The sequence below is a fragment of the Pyrus communis genome, chromosome 2, assembly GCF_041283825.1.
Source record: "Pyrus communis isolate YQ-2024b chromosome 2, ASM4128382v1, whole genome shotgun sequence".
NCBI classification, from domain to species: domain Eukaryota; kingdom Viridiplantae; phylum Streptophyta; class Magnoliopsida; order Rosales; family Rosaceae; genus Pyrus; species Pyrus communis.
The window spans coordinates 19915429-19937613 of record NC_142566.1 but is presented as its reverse complement, the minus strand read 5'-3'; the positions used below and the strand labels follow the sequence as shown (position 1 = coordinate 19937613).

Below are 22185 nucleotides of genomic sequence, written 5' to 3'. Positions count from 1 at the left end.
CAGGTCAAGAAGAGAAGAAGAAGACAATGAAACCTTTTAAAATAACCTAAGGTTAACGACGTCGTCAGTTGGTATTTTTTAGTGAGAATTTAATGAGCTTCCAATCACTTTAATGGGGCTTGTCCACCCAAATAGTAAAGTCCAAAATAAACCTAGTCAATTTGTTAATGAGAGTTTTCAATTAATTATTTATTATACTACCTATTAATTAAAGAACATTCTTTGTGAACTAAAAACTAATGAAAATGGAAGTATAGTTTTTATGAGTAAATATGTACATATTAAAATAATAAATACTAAATTTACTTAAATCCGCTTAAGCCGCCTAGGCGCTAGGCCCTAGTTCACCGCCCGACTAGCGCCTAAATTTTTTTAGAACCTTATGAATACTTTATCAATTTTTTATTTTCTAGAGGTGGGACACTTATTTAACAGCGGTGGATAGTTGAAATGGTGTTTTCATTTCCAACATTGAAATTTTTGAATTATAATATTTGCAAAAAATTAGATCGGAAATGGAATGTAATTACAGATTCTTTGAATTCTAAATTTTTTTATCTGAAATTTAACCAAGCGTTATGAACTTATTCTGATAAAAAAATATTTTGAAAATTTCTGATTTTAAAAGTTAAAAAATTATTAGAACCCTAAATATAATAGGTAGTATATATCTAAGGTGGAAATAAAAAGAAGGGTCACTGCATTGTCCAATGGATCCTCTCATCATGTACAGCAAAAAGGTATTCAGAAAAACAAATGAGTAATTGGAGGCCTCCACTGCTTTCTTTTGCAGGAGAAGCGTGTGATGAGGTGAAGCTTCATCTACAACTACGACGCTTCTCTTTCAGTTTCTCGACTCCAATTGATCCACCGTCATCGCTTGACTTCCTCGAAACAAAAATGAATGAACAAAACATGTCTAAGACTCTTTAAGTTATGAAGAAGGCAGACCTAATGGAACAGAAACTCACAACATAATACATCGCTTACCTGATCACAAGGCGCAAATATTCGCAGCTTCTGGCTTGCGGTAAAAGGCAACTTCAAATAGCTCAACCTTGTTAACCAAGACAAAGACACAAACATCATCAAGTTTCAAATCATTGTCTTGCCTAAATGCCGACCACCCGCCTATGAATCTGCCTTTTGGACCTTCATACACCAAATTGACAGGCCAAGTTCTCCCATCCGAAACACAAAGGGTAAGGTTACTAGGGTGGTCAGCGAGATGTATCTTGACAAACTTATATGGCACACACTGGAAGAGGAAAGGAAAAACGGAAAGCATGAATGACAACATAAAATTCATGATGTGAATATATTATGTGTGTGTGTATACATATACACGTATGATTTTGTTTGTTCTGTGAATGTGTCAGTGCTTACTTCTGTTCAAACGTGTACAAATAGAAGTTAGCAGAACTTGCGATGGGTCAGCAGGGTTTTCTATAGAAATCTTACCATATTACGGTGATGGATAGACGAGTACGGCATTACAACTTTGAAAAAAAGGGTTTGCAGAATTGAAACCGTTGGCTCTCTGAAGTGGATTGTCTTCCCAAAACGAAAAAGAAAGAAGAAAACAAGTGTATGTTATGCAGAGGGCAGACAGAGAACAGAAATTGATAAACTTAGCAGATTACTTACCTGCTAGGGACGAGATGTGATGATTTTCAGCTTCTTCCTTGCGGTAAAAGACAGCTTCAAATATAAATTCAATCTTGTTAATCAAGACAAAGACACACACATCGCCAACATCTAACTCATTGTCTCGCACAAATGTGATCCAACCAGCTAAGAATTGGCACCCTCTTGTTTGAAATCCCACTTTCACTCGCCAAGTTCTCCCATCTGAAACCCGAAGGGTAATGGTACTAGGCTGCTCAATGAGATGTGCATTAACAAATTTAGAAGGCACGGTCTGAAAAGATGAAAAATAAAAAGGAAAACATGAGAGACTAATAAAATTTATGGAGAGAATAATAGTGATTTAACTTTATATCTAAAAATATCATTGCTCAATTCTTTTCAGTTACACATAGACGTATATAAATAGAAGTTAGAAGTTGTAATGGCCTCCAACGGTTGTTTCCATAAAAAAAGCTTACCAAGTAACATCTATGGATATACGTGTCCCGCATTTCAACCTTGAAAAAAGGGTTTTCAGATCCAAAAACATTGTCTCTCCGACGGGAATAAGCTTTCCCAGTACTTGTAGCCACCGCGGATGCATCAATGTTTGAGAATCAATATCATCAGTTGCTTCATAGCCTTCATCTTGTATGGGAGTAGTTACTTGATTAGTCCTAGTTCCATAAGTGGAGCCTTTTAGGCCTCGATTATCTACATTCTGATTTTCATGATTTCTTGGGGTCTTTCTCTGAATTACATGATCATGTCCCTTTTCATGTGGTCTCTCGGTTTTCCCAGTGACTGTTACAAACTCTTTTTTGCAGCCATTTCTTCCATATATGTCAACGTAGAATCTCAAATTAAAGGCATATCGAAAAACAAGGAATTCACAAATCTCTAAACCATTGTCATGAACAAATTTCTTCCAACCCTTTTGGAAAAAGAACCTGTCATTAATTTTTTCCACATTAACACACCAAGTCCCAGCTGAGGTTCGAAGGTGGAACTGCTGAGGTACGTTTCCATTAAAATGCACGAGAAAAGCCGCCGGGATTTGCTGTAACAAAAGACTCGGATGTAGATTATCAATCTACAATGTGAACGTTGAAGACTGGTATGCATTAAAAGTTCTAAGCAAAGAGCTATGATAAATATGTGATGTAGTCATCAAGTACATATTTTTATCACAGATAGAAATTTATGCCCAAAGAGTGACAATGAAATTCATTTGAAGGGGGGATTTCTTATAGCATAAACAATTCAATAACCTTACCAATTACATATTCTTGGGATTTTAGTCTGCCTTCAATGAAGAGGTAGGGTTTAAGGGGTGCACGCATATATAGGACGCCTCTCACTAAAGGATGAGGCCTACGAGCTGACTTTAGCAAACAACCCTACCGAAATTTCTCTTCAGGGTTTAAGAGACTTTGGGAGGTTTAAGACTCCCTTTACATAACCAAATAATTAGACTCCAAAAGACAAAATATGAAGAAAACAACGGTGATTTTTATGTGAAGCATATAATAGAGTATAAATAGGAGGTAGACATTCCAACTGGCTAGAAAATTCATCTAAAAGAACCTTGAAAAAGGAGGGTTTTCTTCTTGATCTTCTTGCCATTTCGAATTTTCGTTTTCTTTCACTTCTCTCTCTTCTGAAAACGGAGGAATAATGGTAGTCTGGACTAGGAGAGAAAGTACTCTCCTCTTTTTGCGAATTCACGTTCCCCAAAAAGCAACGGTGGTCTGCCCAAAAAGCAACGGTGGTCTGGAGTAGGTGAGAAAGTTCTTTCCACTTAATATTACAGTTTAGTAGTATTTATTTTTATTTATAGGTAGGAGATCTTAAGTTCGCGTCAAAAATAAATTTGAACCACTAGACTAAGCTCACCCTCCTCCCTATTAGTGTAGATAATATCGTTGTAAAAAAAAAAGTTTCCTTTGTGGTTTTTATTCTTTGAAATTACCTTTACGTATTGAAAAATTACCTCTATAGACCCTCTGTCATCTTATATTTTTGACACAATGCTTTATAATGTTAACATGAGAATTAACGTTAAACTGTGAGATATCAAAAAGTCCATAAAAAGTCATACTTTTGAAAAAATCTCCTTACAAAAGGGCTAATAGTTCAACAAAAGAGAAACATATTTTGGCGGAATAAAGGAAACATGCGTTAGCATTCCTCTTACGTATTTTACTATGTTTAATTTTTTGGTTAAACAAAAGGGTTAATAGTTCAACAAAAGATAGAATTTACAAAAATGTCACATAGGTTGAGAAACCCCAACAGCAATATATTAGAAATTGCTTATGGTTATATTTGCTTACATTTTTTGTTGGTTCATTTCTTATTATGTCATTTCTATCTTCCATTCTGAGCCACTTGGAAGCTTAAGGTATACTCTGCTTGATAGATCATTACTGTATTCCCTCAAAATATTTTTTGGAATCATCTGCACAACAGAAACATGGAAAACAAAAACAATGTTATCTGATTTCTTTCGAATGGTTTGTTACGAAAGTATATACCCGACTATCCTATCTGACTGCTTAAATTAATCCGGTGACTATTTAGTACGAAAGGACACCAAACAACTTAGTCCGTATTATTAGTCATATCCGATTCCTTATACTGTGTACCAAACACAGCCTTAGTCTCCAAATCTTATTGGGATTCTACTTTAAAGTTACACAATTGCATTTCTAATTAATAGTTGCATTCACGACACAAATAAACTTTTTGTTTAAAAGATGATTTATACATCACAATCATAGGAAGTTGCACCTTGAATAAAACCCCAGGATTGTAAGGTCAAAAATATTTAAAGCACAAAAGTTAACATAGCAAAATACAGAGTGATCCCAGGTATCCATAGACCTTTCTAACTACAGCAAAAAGTGGTCTATTTCGACTGCAAAATGTGGTTGGTACCTGAGGTCTTTCATCCCACTTAAAAGAAATTAAGAACTTTGCCTAATCAACTTCTGAAAATGTGAACTTTCAGCACTATGTCATTTGTCTCGACGATTTCAAATGTGCATACATCTCCTGTTCTCAAACTATTCTCCCCCGCAAATGCAAGCCATCCACCAGAAATGATCATTTGTCTCCTCTCATTAGTGTAACCAATCAAATTCACAGGCCAGAACCGCTCTCCGACCTGAAGGGTCGCGGTTTGCGCCTTTCGTAGGGGGAATCTCATGGCAAACTTCACTGGTACATACTGCAAAATATGAATGATAAATAGTGAACATAATTCGTGCATGGTGCATACACAACATATATACACATACGTGCACAAGTAATTAGGCTGGAGTATTTATGTTCGAAGCAATGCTATTTCAATGATCCTACTACCATTGCCTTGGATGTTGGCCCCAAAGTGGCTCTAAAGAAAGGATTTTTATGGGATGAAATTGTTGGCAGCTTCAAGAACCCTTGAAGCCTTCAAACATGAAGGCGTTTGAGTAACCTGATCAGAAATCTTTAACTTTGTGTACTCTCCTACAGTAAAACATACAAAATATAATCTGAGTACCAAACTTTTCTGCATTTTTCACTTTTGTGGACTTGACAATTTCAAGTAAACTAAGGATCAAGAGTGCAACACACCATTTTCACAACCCGATTTGACTTTACATCTGGACCTTCTCTTTATTTCAACTTGATCAATTGCTCCTCCTCCATGGTCTGGATTCCCCAAAAATTACAAAGAAATACCAGAATCTAAGTTATGATGCAAGCATAATGGAGAAGTATACACTAGCAAATGAACAGATTTACCTGCTGACGAGGAGCACATTTTAGCTTCTGTGGCGCGGAAAAAGACAACTTCAAATGTAAGTTCATTGCGATTGATCAATTCAAAAACACATATATCACCAACTTTCAAATTGTTTTCCCTTGCAAACACCGACCAACCATTCTGAAATCGAGGTGTTACTTCATATTTGAAATTAACTGGCCAGGTGCTTCCATCTAAAATCTGAAGGATTACGTTACTTGAATGCTGCTTGTTAAGATGTGTCCTCACAAACTCGGATGGCAAACCCTAAAATGAAACAGAGACCAGGAAAGACAATAAGAAAGTTTTTTATGAGAGACTATTGTGATTCTGCTCTTTGAGAGGGAAACGTATGTGCTTAATCTTTTTCACGCAGAATGTGTTGTACGTAAAACATACCAGGTAACTACTATGGATATAAGCTGGTTGAATGGTAACCGGAAATGAAGGGTATGCAGATTTGAAAGCAGTGGCTCTCTGAAGAGCCAGAGCTTTTTCGCTTTTGGTCAATGCATGTTCCCTCCCCAACACATCAGGTGTTCGTTTTCGGAATATTGGACTGCTAGACAAGCCTCCAACTTCTTTCATTGTGGGAAAATCATGTTCTCCTATCAGATATTACAAGAAACATAAAGTGGCATCTTAATTTTTTTTGGTAGGAAGGCAGAACAAGGTAAAAGATAAAAATAAAACTAAATACACATTCCTTACTTTTCACTTCTGATTTAGAGCAATGCGAATCTTTGCTTCTGAATGACTTCTTGATTTCATAAGGTTGAGTCTTTGTTGCTGTGAAGCCGGTGTTGCATTCTGCTGCTTTACCACTCGAACATGTTCTCATTTTCTTGTGTCGCCGAAGACATGGTATTGGAGATTTCTCCGTTGTTTTTCTTGGGCAGGGTGAAAAGTCATCCAAGATTTCGACTGACTCATCATCTTCAGAATCTGTTTCTTCCTCCTCAGGTATTGTTGGATCACTTTGTACTTCATCAGAATCTCTACTAATATCATCATTAGAATCATCATCATGTTTATCAGTTTCTTCCAACTTGCGCATTACTTGTGATTTATCCCTTGATTTTCTCGGGCACAGATCATCCAGGATTTCGACAGATTTATCATCATGGTCTTCATAACCAGTTTCCAAATTCAGGCCTCCACTGCATTCTTTTCCAGCATAAGGATTGTGAGAGCTAGATGTGCCAATTTCCCACTTTCCCCGATCCGTAGCTCTAGCTCCTTTGGCATGGCCGCCTTCCCAACAATAAAAAGGAAAATAACAAATCGTATGTGTAAGTTATGCATTCGTAACTGAGCATAAATCGAATAGAACAACTTATTACATGTAAACCTGGAGACAATACCGCGGTAAAAGACAACTTCAAATGCAAGTTCAATGCCCTTGATCAAGATGAATACGCACACATCTCCAGTTTTCAAATTATTGTCCCTTACAAAATCCAACCAACCACGCTGGAATCGCACTTTCCCTTTTTCATATAATTTGAGTTTAACGCACCAAGTTCCTCCGTCAGGAAGACGAAGGATGGCATTACCATCAGGCTGATGCATAAGATGTCCCTTGGCAAACCCCGCCGGCAAAGTCTTCAAAAGAAAACAAAATGTTTGTTTATTTGAAAAGAGAGAACATTTGATTATTATTTATGCAAGGGGATTTACCAAATGGCCGAATATGTAGGAGGGCTGCATGGCAACTTTGAAGTGAGGCTTTTCAGATTTGAAATCAATGGCTCTCTGAAGAGCTGTAGCTTTATCTTTGTCAGTCAATGGATGCATCCTTGAATAGCTCCTCCTTTTTTTCTTCGGAGGCAAAGGACATGGTAAAGATAAATGTTTCTCCCCCTTTCTTCTTCGGCTTGTAGGAAAATCATCCAAGATTTCAACCGACTCGTCATCTTCGTCATCGGTTTTTTCCTTCTCCGGCAATTTTATGGGATAGTCAACTTCTGTGCAACTTCTATCAAATATGAAGACGTGGAATCTTGAATTCCATTCATACCCGAAAACTAGCCAAAAAGCGTAGTCAAGAGAGTAAAACTTGGAGAACTCCGGCCAACCCTTCTCAAACCAAACCTCACCATTACATCTTCTCAGTTCTATTTCCCATTCTGAACCACATGGAAGTCTAAGATATACTGGACTTGATAACTCTTCTCCATATTTCATCACAAATTTCATCGGAACTTTCTGCACATGTCGAAATTTAAGTTAAAAGAACATTTTCTAATCTTTATGAAAGAGAGAGAGAGAGAGAGAGAGAGAGAGAGAGAGAAGTTTACAAGTTTGGTGTCTCTCGATGTATCATCAAGAATAACTTTGAAAAAATGCGGTATTGTAGATGAAAATGTTGGCCGTAAAGAAGCCATGGTTGAACTGATTCAAAAGCTTTGGGTTGGGAGATGGTTGAAGCTTGATATCATATGTGATAGATAAACTCGGAAGGGACTTTTTAATCTACCAAATCATGAAATTCGTGTAGTTAAAAATTGCATCAAATCAGAAAATTTGTGTAATTAAAAATTGATCTAACAGTAACAAACAAAGTTCATTCTAAAAATTATAATAACTTCAAGTGTTAAATCAAATTTTAACGGTACAAATTTTTCGAATTAAAAAAAAAAAAAGGATCCCGACCCCTTTTCAATAAATTCTCTTATAGATTACCGACTAGACAGGTTAATCTCGAGAAGTGAGAAGAGTGGAAAGAGACTATCCCCCGGAAACAGAATCTAATGATTTTAATCAGATGAATAGTCACTGCTTTTTAGTCAGTACTTACTACAACTAGCTACATCCCAACGGACTGCTATGATTGGTTTTCATGAATTCTTTATTAATCTTCTTTTATTTTCTTTGTCATTTCTAATGAAGGAAAAATCGAGCTTAAATGTTACATTTTGACTTAAATTAAAAGTTATATTTGGGGTTTGATATAAAATTTGAGTCCATGATGAATGAAGCACACGCACGTTATTTTCATGAGTTTTTAAAATTTAACTGTTTAGTTTTCATTTATTTTGTTATTAGGTTTCATTTTTTTTAAATAAAAATAATTATCAAATAAGTTTTTTATTCTTAATTTTTTTTAAATTGAAAACTAAAACGAAATTGTAACATCCCGTCCCGGAATTATTAAAACGTACATGGGAAATTACGATTTTACCCCTAAATTGTTCGTTTACGTGTAGTTTTGTGTTGTGTGGTGTTGTAGGACCACACACACACTCATACACCCCGTCCCACTTTCCCTCTACCTTTCCCTGATTCCCTCTTCCATTGTCTCTTCTCTCTCTCTCTCTCTCCGAGTCCATCTTCTTCTTCTTCCTCCTCTACACACGGACACACATACAAACATACTCAAACCTTCACCAATCGAGAAACCAAGACCACCCTCGTGCTCGTGAGGCTGAGAGGAGTCCAGTGGTGCCATTTCCAGGTAAGAACTTTGACGTTTTCACGTCGATATCACCATGGCCGAATTATGTACTGTTCATGCAAACCTAATCTAGCTTGTTTTAGGAGATTCTAAGCTTGTAGTTGTGTTTGTGAGGTTCCCAGGAGCTTGGGAGTGGTTCGTTGGACGAGTTTGGACGTCAGGATCGTTGGTTGTGGAGTTGGCCGAGTTTTGGAGATTTTGACAGGTATAATCTCGATCTTTTAGGCCTTAAAACTTGTTGGGACATGTTCTATTAGTTCTAGGGTTGATTTTGGTGCAAGAAACGTGGAAAAAGGTGGAAAAACGAGAGAGAAATGGTGAGTTGCAGGTTTTCCGGCGACGGCGCCGGCGTCGGTGACTGATTGGAGAAGGAGACGGAATATTCCGTCAAAGTTGACGGAATATTCCTGACGCCGTTAACGGCGTCCGGTTAAGTTTAACGGAATATTCCGTCAGGTTAACGGAATATTCCTGACGGCGTCTGTTGACACCGTCAGTGTGCAGGTCACGTGGCCGCGCGTGGGGGCGCGTGGGTCCGTGCCTGTTCAGGCGCGTGGGGGCGCGTGCGTGGTCCAAAAATTATTTTAAAAGTATGGGTGTGATCCTGAGGTTGTGTAGATCACGTTGGTATATTCATTTGTCCAATTTGAGCAATGTATGAGAAGTTATTACGAGAAGTTGCTTAGGTGCTTTTAAATTAACGTTTTCGTAACTTTGTCGCGTATAGGTGATTCGTTTTCCGAAGACGAGCGTACACACTCGAGGCAGGGGGGCTACGACCCTTCTAATTATCAGTGAGTGGGCTTTTGTTTTCCGTATATACCTATATACATTTATATTCCCAGAAATTAAATAGAAAAGGTTATTTGGTTTATGCCATGCATTTTATTATTATCGATTATGCATCATCACATGCATTAGTAGCGGCATACATTTATATATGTGTATTGGTGCTGTGGACGCACAGGTAAGTGCAAGGTAAGTGGTATTCCTGTTTGTATTTCAGTAGTAGTTTGAGATGTTAGAGAGCTCATAATCTGCACCCCCGGTGTTAGTGCTCCCGCCCAGGGCCAGGGCATAGTCCTTCACGTGATGTTCACCCGCACCACACGCTCGTCTTGGATCCAAGTTAGGTGCAAGCCTTGTCGGACAGACTACATTAGGTGGTTCCGACTCGTAGGTGACCCGCGATTATTCGCACAGTCTTCACGTGATCGTAGCACTAGAGCGTATATATTACACCCAGTCCTGTCGTACAGACCACATTAGGTGGTTCCGACTCGTGTGCAGATTCAGATGTTGAGTTGAGATTGGAGCTCTATATGCAGCGGTACATGTCACGTTAGGTGACTCCCGGCTGCCAGATTATATGTTATTGATGTGAATTACGCTTGAGTATTTATATTTGATTATGAGATTCTGTTGTGGCATATTCTCAAGCATGAATGGCATATTGTGAGCATGAATGGCATATGTGGAGCATGATTGACATACCTATACATACGTATATATGTTCATTTTCTGGGAAGTATACAGGTTTTACGGCGAGGGGTTAGAATGTATTTTGTTAAAGAGTTTTCAAAGAGCTTTGTTTTTGCCCACTCACGCTTTTGTTTTTGCGCCCCTCCAGGTTCTAGTGGTCTAGCAAGTTCGGTGGTTTATCCCAGAGGGCGTCCCGGCATTTCTGACAGACACTCACCATTGTAGGGTCACCTTCGGGTGTAATTATGTAGCAACTTTCCTTTTTGACTGTTGTAGACTTGCTCTGAATTGTGTCTCACATACACTAGTACTTTGTATGCTATTAGGTTTTTAATTATTCGTACCTTTATATTGCTATCTTAATCGCTTCCGCACACGCACATGGCTACGTCACCTTCGAGTGACGGCCAGCACGCCCTGATCTCGGTCGGGGTGTGTCAAAATACTATCAAACCACCTTAGTCTTTCAATAGTTGAGTTGATGTTAGTTAGCTGTAATTGTACTTGAATTAAGAGGAAATTTTCTAATTCAAAAAATAAATGCAATGTAGTTAAATTTGTATTACAAAAATATAGGTACAACCTTATTGGAGGAAATACTCTCTATGATGTGACCAACGCTCCAGCTCCACGTATCAAAGTAGACCTAATATTCGTGTCGTGTTTTTTATGTTCGTGTCATTATAACTTGACACAAAATCGACCCATTAATATTTTCAGATAACATGACCCAATACGTTACCCGTTAAGGAAAATATATTTTAAATCAATAAATAATGGAAATGAAAAACACAATTTGACCCCAAAAAAATTGAAAACATAATATTAAATTTGTATATGCATATAACATTGTCACATAAATCTTACTTCAAAACATAAAAGCAACATTTGTCTTTTAAGTATTACATACTCTAGCCACTCAGTACTACGGTCTGATGGTATTCCTCTTCACTTGGAAGTGAGAGGTCTTAGGTTCGAATCTTGTGGATGACGAATTCGATACCAAATTAGGTTGCTCATTATGTGACTTAGCCAAACTCCTCCTTATCTCGAGTCGATTCTTGCCTTGTTGGTTATGCCGATGCAGGATACTTATCTGATCCGCACAAGGCACATTCTCAAATGGGTTATGTCTTTACCGTTGGAGGCACCTCAATCTCTTGGAGGTCAACTAAACTGATCTTAGTTGCCAATTCGTCTAACCATGCTGAAATTCTCGCCTTACACGAAGCAAATTGAGAATGCTTTTACTGTAAAAAAAAGTATTACATACTCCAAAATAAGAATCTAATGAAAACATTAGTACACTACTACAAAATACCAAATGTTTAAGGATATGCAAAACGAAAGGAGTTGCGTTTCAAGGTTGACGAAACCTTGCACGTTTTTTTATAGTAAAACCCTTCAATTTTCATGAATCATCAAGGGAAATGATATTGGTTCATTGTGAACTCCCTTAAAAATACTATTCATGAGGGTTTGTATGGTTCTAAAAATTCAAACCACAATGTACCCATCCTCAAAGCGTACTGAATGTGATCATGAGTGTTCGCATATTTTTTCACATTTTTCGCACTTGTAAATTAATTATTATATTTTTAATGTGTTTGATATTTTTAAATTACTTGATATTTTTATTTTTAATGTGTTTTATCATTTTTTAATCTTACTTCTTGCCTATAGTATATTATAAAAATAAATAAAACTTAAAATGTTCAAATTTATATAGAATAATAATTCAATAATATATATTTTAATATTCACTATATACATATACACTGTAACTTTTTTCTTAACGTGTCGAAACAGGTTATTCGCGTGTCACTCTCGTGTCAATCTGTTAAGGACCCATTAATAACGGGTTCTTATCGTGTGACCCCCATTAGTTATCGTGTCGACCCAAAATCTTTTATTTTCATATCATTTACGTATCGTGTTAACGGATCGTGTAAGAAATTACCAGGTGTATATCAAAGTTTCGTTCACCAAAAACACATGCAAAGAATCAATTAACTTATAGAAAAATCAATTCGAAGAATAAAAATAATGAATCTTACAAATAATATCTGGTCAGCAGGTTCAAAGAAAACGATTCTTTTTTTTTTTTTTTTTGTAATATCAGATGAATATACTATGAATGCCACGTTACTCTATCACGCTTAATAATCAATCATAGTCAATCCATTTTCTTGTAGTGTAAGTTCAAACACGAACTAATGTCGTTTGATATACAATGTGCATCATCTGCACAACGAAAGTTTAAATATTAATAGTCAATCCATTTTCTTGTTAAGAACGTGTACCTGCGATTTTTACAAAAGTTTAAATATTAATGTAGACAAAGTAAGATGATCAATACAAATTTGAGTGCACATTCAAGGAGCTAAAACAAAATAGCTTAGTTGGCGTTGTGTGGGACAAAAAGGAAGACGTAAGTTTACCGGGCTACGGACAAAAATGGAAGTTTAGCTCCTGAGTTTGACAAATCATTAGCAATTTCCATGCCTGAATTTCCAGGCCCAACGACCAAAACAATTTTCCCACCATATTTCGTGTCGTTTTCGTAATTGCTTGAATGCATGGCCTCCCCATTGAATCCTTCCAAGCCTAGCAATTGAGGAATACATCATAACCTACTATTGCGAGACTTAACCCACTCCCACACACTAAGGTGTAAATAATATCGCTTTGTTCAAAAATAAAAAATAAAAAATAAAAATGTATTTGAAAGAGAGCCATGTCCATCGTTAATAGCTTGCACCTGAGCCTCACATGTTAAAATTGTCATTTCATCCCTTCCATTTGGCGTTTAGAATCAAAATTCATTCATAGTCACTCCCCATGCTGAAGCAATGAAATCGTGACTGCTGTGTTAGGTTTTTCTTCCTTACTAGTTGAACTTGTTCTGATATTCTTGAATGGTTGAAGACATGGTAACAGAGATTTCTCCCTTGATTTTCTTGTGCATAACTGGCCGGGCGCCACTCCCTCATGTACACCGACCAGCCGAGCCAATTTCCAACACTTTCCGATAACCAGCCCATTAATTCGCACTGACATCAAACTTGAATATGAGCAGATGCAATGAAATGTGAACATAGAACATCAATGATACAATGGCATGCATCTGATTGAGTCCAGGAACATGCAAAACTAGTGTAATTAGATGTTTGCACATAACTAGTCGAAATTAAAGCAATATTAACTCATAATCCATCAGCTATTCAGATATTTCTCTTATTACCAAATGAAAAAAAGACTGAACCAAAATGAGGCAAGAACCCATAAGGTCTACCAAAGCATCCACAAACAGTTCTAACAAAGAGCAGTGGAACCCAACAAAGCAAAACCCTATCAAGACAAACTAAACACCACAATAATCAACATCTAAATATGTAGACTTTCAGTGAGATATTATTTCTGTCGAGAAGTTCAAATATGCAAACATCTCCTTCTGTCAAACAATTTCCCTTAGCAAATGCAGCCCAGCCAGCAGATAATTTAAGTGCCTTACGCCAATGAACAGTCAAGCTCACATGCCACATTCTATCGTCAACCCAAAGTTTCACAATTTGTTTCTTCTTTTCAATGAAGTTTTTGGAAAAACTAGTTGGAATATGCTGCACAAAATAGATATATAGTATTAAACACAAGAGAAACACTAGAACTGTTTGTGAAAGTGAGTCTCAATAGTATTTTTCTGTTTTTTTGAACCACAAAGCATTTTTCTAAATACATAGAGAAAAAAAAAAAAAAAAAACTATTTGAGTATGAATACATATGTGACAGATCAACGATGTATGGGTGGCACCTATGCATGATAATATTTGTAAATTGACGATTTCTGACGATGATTCTTAACTATAAAATTTTGTTTCTGGCATTTATACATGGTTAAAAAAAATAAGTATTTGAATGTAAAATGGCCTTACTTTTAACTTTCGCACTGGCCCTGTGTATAATGGAGATGATTAACAGGTATTAAGTTGTAAATATATGTTGTCAATGATACTTACCAACACACGGGATGACCCCAGACCATGGGTGACTCTGAAGAATGGATTGCTTGAAACGAACTTGTTGGCAGCTTCAACAGCGCTCAAAGATGTATCGGAAGGCCCTTTAATAAAACCAACAAAGTATAATCATCATATTTCCTCGGCCAAAATTTTTGGTTAGACATAATTAAACTTATGCACCACAGAAATACGTTGAGCAGAACGTCCATTCTTTAAAGTGCTTCAATATTGTTGAAAATGTATTCGATAATATGTTCGTATGTTTTGCTGACAATAATGCTATGGGCGAACCGACCTCAGCCGGTTCGTTACCCATGACAAATCAACAGTCAGTTCATTATTGAAGAACGGACCACAGTTCCATTACTGAACTAACCTATACAAACCTAGTTATGGTGCACAAATTCTAAAATTAATAGCTGACTATTTACCAGTTGGAGACATGCGGCAATTTGCAGCTTCTGTAGTGCGGAACAAAAAAACTTCGAAAGAAAGTTTAACGTCCTTCATCAAGGTGAAAACACAAACATCATCCACTTCCAAATTATTGTCCGTTACAAATGCTTGCCAACCTTGCAGGAACCTGCCTTTCGAGTTTTCACATTTGAGTTTAACAGACCAAGTTCCTCCATTCGGACCCTGAAGGATGGCATTACGACCAGCAGACTTCATATTAAGATGTCTATTGGTAAACTCTGATCGTAAATGCTTTGAAAAAATAGAAAACAGGAAATTAGGACGAGAACAAAGTATTTCAGAAAAATATTGGAATAATTAACATTAATCTTGTTATTTGCTTCAAAGGATTCTGTATATACAAAAGCTTACCAAGTAACTTTGAGTGACATACGACGGTTGCAAGACAATCCAAAACGAAGGGTTTACAGATTTGGAACAGAAAGCAATGGCTCTCTCAAGAGCTATAGCTTTTCCACTTGTAGTTGATGCTAAAAGAGATTTTTCGATATTTTTCGGGCAGGAGGCAGATTTGTCCAAGGATACAACAGAATCATCATCTGATTCATCTTCCCCTGTGACCAAAACAAAAGTAATTCGTTAAAAGTAGTCAAGGTGATGGAAAAATAAATTCAATACTGTTTATTTTTTATTTTTTTTAAAGTGCCTAAAGTATTTTCCTCATACCGTTGAGGTCTTTCAAAAAACATTGCCTATTCAGTACGTAACCAAATTTTCTAATATATGATGTTGCGTTTTTTTGCTACTTTATTACTTGTTCTGATTTTCTTGAGTGGTTGAGGAGAGGGTAATGGTGATTTCTCCCTCGTTTTTCTCGTGCACCGTTGAAAATCCGAGATTCCAACAGAGTCCTCATCTTCACCTTCATAATCAGGTTCGTCCAGAGATGTGTAGCTTTTATATGCTCTTGATCTTTCAGAGATTGTGAATGGTTCCTGGCCTCTCTGAGCGGTTCGCAGGCCCCCACTACATTCCTTTGCAGCAGAAGAAATGGAACAAATTGCAGCTTCTTTACTGCGGTAAAAGGCAACTTCAAATGTAATTTTAAAGCCCTTAATCAACATAAATACACACACATCGCCGATTTTCAGATTATTGTCTTCTACGAATGCCAGCCAACCAAGCAGGAATCGCGCTCTTTTGTTATCATATTTGAATTTAACACTCCAAGTTCTTCCATCCGGAACTCGAAGGATGGCACTACCAGTTGGATGCTGCGTAAGATACTTCTTGGCAAACTCAGAAGGCAAAATCTTCAAAAAGAAAAAGAAAATGCAAGTAAGGCAGCAAGAAAACATTTTCGAAGAGAATTATGGTTAAACATTTTCGAAGAGAATTATGGTTATCATATCAGAAGATTTTACCATAGAAAGCTTACCAATTGGTTGGATATGTAGGAAGGCTGCATGGCAACCTTGAAGTGAGGGTTTTCGGATTTGAAATCGATGGCTCTCTGAAGGGCAATAGCTTTCTCATTTTCAGTCAATGGTTTCATCCATAAAGTGCTTTGGGTCTCTAATTTTTTACTTGTAGAACCAATAGAAGTACTTATTCTCTTTCTCTTGCGAGGAAGAGGAGACGGCAATGGAGATTTCTGCCTTGTTTTTGGGCACGGCGGAAAGTCCTCCAGGATCTCCACAGATTCATCATCATCTTCATCAGTTTCTTCCATCCCCGGCAATGGTAATGGATACTCAATCTCCGTGGCACTTCTATCAAATATGCAAACATGGAATTTGGAATTCCATTCATATCGAAAAATGAGACAGTCACCATAGCCAAGAGAATAAAACTCAGAAAACTTTGGCCAACCCTTGTCAAACCAAACCTCCCCACCACGCCTTGTCACTTCGATTTCCCATTCTGCACCACTTGGAAGCTTGAAATGTACTGGATTTGATAGATTTTCTCCATAGTTGTTCACAAATTTCTTCGGAATCCTCTGTACAACAACAAACGCAAAAAAAAAAAAAAAAAAGAAGCTCAATTAGCTAGCTAGCTCATCAGCAATCTTCTGTCAAAAAAATATTTGATACAGATGTGAGTAATTACAAGTTTTCTGTCTCTAGATGTTTCAACTGGGATGATCTTGAAAAAATGGGGAGTGGTAGGAGAAAAGCTCAGCCGTTGACGAGGATCCATTTCCGGAAGAAGAGAAGCCATTGCAGCGCTTGTAGACTTGTAATTTTCCAAAGGATGCAGCTAATTAAATTACTGGAGCAGGTAATTGTTGTAATAATTGTTCTTCTTTTTTGGAAAATAGAAATTGTTATGATGAAGGCTGCGCTGCGAATTTCTGCCGCATTTAAGCTTTCATTATTTGAGATACTTTTTCAACTTCCGACGCTACAAAACTTCTTCAACTTCCCAACCCAAAGCTAAATATCATTGTTATCTGAGATGCTATAATAATATGGAAAAGGAGAAGAGAAATGCTAGAGGTAATAAGGAGACTCTCAAAGTGAGAAGTCTCCGTCATCTTATATTTTTTGCATAATATTTTATAATGGAACACTTCTCTGGTTTTGAACATATTGGTAATTGCACACCATTATAACTTTAGTTGGTATTTGTGCAAACTTCTCTCTCTTTTTTTTTTTTTTTTAAATAATTTATTGTCTGTTTATTTTTTTTTATAGAAAAATGTTAAGGGAAACTTTCTTGAAAGTGAGATTTTTCATGGATTTTTTGTCATTCATGTTTTTAACACGATGTTTTATAATACTGGCAACAAAGTTAACGTCAAACTATAAGATGGCATTAAAAGCGTCTCATCAACATTCCTCTCAAAACTATATTCTCCAGTAAACCACCATACAATCCAGTGCCGTAGTTGCAAAATTGGATGAGGCAACTCAGCAAAACTCTATGAAACCAACTCAGGCTTCTACATTATAGAGAGGTGACTGAGGATCAGAATGTGAAGAGAGAAGAATATGCCTGTATGAAAGCAAAATGTTTGTCCAATGAAACTCTTCGCAAACTTCTTGGTACTCAAAACAGTCTATATATAGTGTTGAGGATATAAAAGGGACCATGTAAGGCCTTATAACTAGTTTACTACGGTTTTACGATAAGACTTCAACTTTCTTCATACAGTAGTGATATTATGCTACTAATATATCAAAATACAAACTACAAATTGTATTTATGGATCTTTGAAACTGCAGCCAAATGAGGTCTCTTTCGCAGCATAACATGGTAACTGTGCTCTGCGTCCCTCTTTAAATGACAGTACACACTTTGTGTAATCAACTTCTGAAAATATGAATTTTCAGCACAATGTCATTTATCTCGATCAGCTCAAATGTGCATACATCTCCTTTTCTCAAACGATTTTCCTCTGCAAATACACGCCACCCACCAGAAATGTGCGAATGTCTGTTTCCCTCATTGTTGTAACCAATTATATTAACAGGCCACAATTGCTCTCCGACCTGAAGAGCTGCAATTTGCTTCTTTTGTAATTTTAATCTCTTGGCAAACTCGGCTGGTACATACTGCATATGATGAATGATATATACCTAATTTAGAGCAACTACATATACATAATATACGCACAACTAATAAGGTTCATGGAGTATTTGTGTTTGAAGGCTTGAAACAAAGTTGTATAAATATGTGGTCAATGACCCTACCATTGGCTTGGATGGTGACCGCACAGTGGCTCTAAAGAAAGGATTTTTTGGGATGAACTTGTTAGCAGTTTCAAGAACCCTTGAAGCCTTCAAACATGAAGGCCTTTGAGCAACCTGATCAGAAATCTTTGACTTGTTGGCAACTTCAGAAGCACTCAAAGATGAAGTGCAAGGCCTCTGACTAACATGCCGGCCATTAATCTTCCCCATTTTGCACTTGCCTACAGTAAAATCAACAAAGTATATAATCATTTCCAGAGCGACCTAGTTAAAGCATTAACTTATACAACATAAAATTCTCAATGCAGCTTGATAATAAAACTAATATTGGGAAAAATGCATCAGTAACATGTGAAGTTCTCTTGGTGAAAAGGATGTCACATTGTTGATGACATATCAACGGTCTGTACCGTATGTCAGCTGATCAATAGGTCCTAAAATGGAACAAAACATTTATGTGGAAGCTATGCATTTGTAACGGGGCACAAATTCGAATATTAACAACCGATTCATTGTAAACTTGGAGAAAAAGAGAAATTTGTTGCCTCTGTACCACGGTAAAAGACAACTTCAAACGGGAGTGGAATGTCCTTAATCAAGATAAAGACACACACATCACCAACTCTCAAATCATTATCTCCTACAAACGCCAGCCAACCACACAAGAACCGAGATATTTGATTTGCATATGTGAATTTAACACGCCAAGTTCCTCCATCCGGAACACAAAGGACGGCACTACCAGTTGGTTGCTGCATAAGATGCCTCTTGGCAAACTCCGAAGGCAAAATCTTCAAAAAGAAAAACAAAGAAGGCAAAAGTAATTTGTTTTACTTCTTCATATATATTTTACATCGTATTGAACACTGCATGGCAACAAGTAAAGATAACAAATAAATATTTGAACAGAGAATGTTTGATTGTCAATAAATATTTATGGAATATGTTGGAGGGCTGCATCGCAACCTTGAAGTGAGGCTTTTCAGATTTGAAATCAATGCATCTCTGAAGAGCTATAGATTTTTCATTTTTGGTCAATGGATGCCTCCTTGAAGAGCTTTTGTTTCCGAATTTTTTACCTGAAGAAGTGCTTATTCTCTTTTTCATGCGAGGCAGAGGACATGGCAACGGAGATTTCTGCCTTGTTCTTGGGCAGGGTGGAAAATCCTCCAAAACCTCAACGGATTCATCATCATCTTCATCAGTTTCTTCCACCTCCGGAAATGGTAACGGATACTCAATCTCCGTGGCACTTCTATCAAATATGCAAACATGAAATTTGGAATTCGCTTCGTAGCGGAAAACTAGAGAGTCTCCATAATCAAGAGAGTAAAACTCAGAGAATTCCGGCCAACCCTTGTCAAACCAAATGTCACCATTACAATTTCTTACTTGGATTTCCCATTCTACACCACTTGGAAGCTTAAGAAGTATTGGATTTGATATATTTTCTCCATATTTATTCACAAATTTCTCCGGAATCCTCTGTACAACAACAAAAATAATTACTCAATTAAGTAGCTGGCTAGCTCAAAGAAGTAAAGAGAAAAAGGTGAACTTACAAGTTTTGTGTATCTAGAAGCGTCATTCGGGATGATCTTGAAAAAATGTGGAGTGGTAGCCGAAAATGTTGGCCGTGCACGATCAGTTTCCGGAAGAAGAGAAGCCATTGCACGTAGTTTTACTTAAAAATTAGGGGAGCTTTTCAGATGTATTTCATAGCTTGTTGCATGCTGCATTGTTATATAATTGTGTTTTGTTTTTGGAAAACAGCAAATGCCTTGGTCAAGAAGGCTCTGCCAACCATAAGGCAGAAGCTAAAGAGCCTCTCTCACACGCCAAAGCTTCTTCAACTTCCCAAACCAAAACTAGATATCATCATTAATGTTTTTTTTTTTTATTATAGAAAACTTCGACTATACAAGGAGAATTTTATTAATGCATTTGAGATGTTACAATATGGAAATTAAAATTGTATAAATGGAGTGGGATTCTCTCTCCTTCAAATTCCCTTCCCTTCCCTTCCCTTCCCTTCCCTTCTCTCTCACTAACCTTTTTCTCTCTCTCTTCTCTCTCTATACAACAACCAAGTCTTATCCACTAAGACAATTGGGTGTATGAATCTTAGGGGGTGTAGTCGATTTGGATTTCTCAGGATTTTAATAGATTGTTTTTCAGTGACATATTTCAAAGGATTTTAATAAATTTTACAATTCTTTTAGATTTTGGCAGATTTGTATGGAGTTTTTTCATAGATTTCTTAGGATTTTTATGGATTTCCTTGGGCAATTAGGGACACAACCCAATGTCCAGTAGGCGTGGGGGCAATTTACCTTATTCCTAGTTTAAGGAAAAGAAGATAAGAACGTAATCTCATTACAATGCTACTTTATTCAAAATCCAAAACCCAAAATCTATACAACAATAACCGAATTTCACAAAAATTTTCATTACATCTGCCTACAAAATACAAGTGGAATTTGCTCGATGATTGTCCCCTATTTACCCAAAAGTGCAACATTTGCTTAAAAAAAAAAAAAAAAACAAAAAACAAGAAAGGTTTGCACCTACATCACCAACAATTTTCATAACACATTTCATTGCATATAAGGCGCAATCCGTTCTAGCATAACTATATTTAAAACACTGCATATCAACGGAACACCTTTAGGCTTGCATTATGAACCCTTTTCAGCTCCTACTGCCAGAAACAGCTGTTCTCCTTGCACTGACATATTCAAACTCAATTCACTCGGAGCCATGACCAATTGGCTGACTTATTCACCAAGGCTCTACCCTCTCATCAGTTTCAACGGCTCCTGAGCAAGCTTGGCTCGACTACACTCCACGATCCAGCTTGAGGGGGAGTGTTAGAACCAATCACAAAACCTTATCATGTCATCTCATATCACAAGTCTCCAAGTAATCATGGATGCTCAATGTCAACCGCCAGCTTTCTAGCTTTCTCTTTTTCCTTGATTCGAGGTCCTTAACTTGCTGATTACTTCTTAGTCTTGGGTCTGGTGTAAATCACCTTAAATTAAGGAAAAGTATGTGTCCTAGGTTTACCCGGTCTCTAGGGTTTCATGTAAAGATGGTTGCTTGTAACCATTTACTTTTCTTGCCTACATATATTGCCTTGTACATTCAAAACTCTTCATGAAATAGAAATACTTTGATACTAAAAATCCACACCACATCATTTGATTTACAAAATTTAGTTTAGAAATTTAGTCTCTCTAGCATTATCCTTAAGAAAATACTATCCCCGTGAACTAAGCACGAGTGATCATTACCACACGATCTTAAGGACATAACTACAAAGAATTTGAAGAAAAACGAAACTTTAAACGATGACCTAACAAATTCGAGTATGAACTTCTGTAAGTTTTTGGGCATGCACACACCTAATGTTGCAGAGAAGTCAACAAACAACAAGGTTATTGCAGCTGCCGGGCACATAGCTGAGTTGTTCTGCATATGTAACTAGCATGTCATCAGCATAGAAATCAGACCCTCGCAGTAGCGGATCAGTGCAGCCCCCAGTTCTGTTTTTTCTTTCGAAAGCATGGTATAGTTCTGTCACAAAAATACTAGCTCCGAACATGAAAATATTAACCACTTCAATCCTTGAAACGATGAATCATCCGAAACACCATAAATTTAGTAGAAAAATAATTCGAAACTGAA

The 22185-nt window shown here is 37.0% G+C and overlaps 4 protein-coding genes across 4 annotated transcripts; all 4 read right to left on the bottom strand.

Moving 5' to 3' along the window:
• Nucleotides 1-980: 980 nt before the first annotated feature.
• LOC137747818 (putative B3 domain-containing protein At5g66980) lies at nt 981-3255 on the bottom strand. The gene is made up of 4 exons (XM_088678808.1): nt 3186-3255; nt 2117-2688; nt 1462-1921; nt 981-1057 (listed from the first exon to the last, which is right to left on the bottom strand). Exons 1-3 carry the CDS (start codon nt 3253-3255, stop codon nt 1640-1642), a joined length of 924 nt encoding a protein of 307 aa, XP_088534934.1. The 3' UTR covers nt 981-1057; nt 1462-1639.
• Nucleotides 3256-4359: 1104 nt separating this feature from the next.
• On the bottom strand, nt 4360-7888 carry LOC137746536 (uncharacterized). The gene is made up of 9 exons (XM_088685851.1): nt 7723-7888; nt 7103-7630; nt 6787-7027; nt 6134-6676; nt 5822-6030; nt 5422-5689; nt 5251-5328; nt 4996-5142; nt 4360-4861 (listed from the first exon to the last, which is right to left on the bottom strand). The coding sequence occupies exons 1-8, from the start codon at nt 7807-7809 to the stop codon at nt 5042-5044; spliced, it is 2055 nt and encodes a 684-aa protein (XP_088541977.1). The 5' UTR covers nt 7810-7888; the 3' UTR covers nt 4360-4861; nt 4996-5041.
• A 5853-nt stretch (nt 7889-13741) lies between these two features.
• Nucleotides 13742-17020, bottom strand: LOC137747820 (B3 domain-containing protein Os03g0619600-like). The gene is made up of 7 exons (XM_088678806.1): nt 16910-17020; nt 16236-16799; nt 15612-16110; nt 15209-15411; nt 14812-15088; nt 14378-14481; nt 13742-13981 (listed from the first exon to the last, which is right to left on the bottom strand). The coding sequence occupies exons 1-7, from the start codon at nt 17018-17020 to the stop codon at nt 13742-13744; spliced, it is 1998 nt and encodes a 665-aa protein (XP_088534932.1).
• An 875-nt stretch (nt 17021-17895) lies between these two features.
• LOC137746847 (B3 domain-containing transcription factor VRN1-like) lies at nt 17896-20485 on the bottom strand. The gene is made up of 5 exons (XM_088685855.1): nt 20058-20485; nt 19430-19980; nt 19049-19293; nt 18496-18716; nt 17896-18357 (listed from the first exon to the last, which is right to left on the bottom strand). The coding sequence occupies exons 1-5, from the start codon at nt 20163-20165 to the stop codon at nt 18109-18111; spliced, it is 1374 nt and encodes a 457-aa protein (XP_088541981.1). The 5' UTR covers nt 20166-20485; the 3' UTR covers nt 17896-18108.
• Between the last annotated feature and the right edge of the window lie 1700 nt (nt 20486-22185).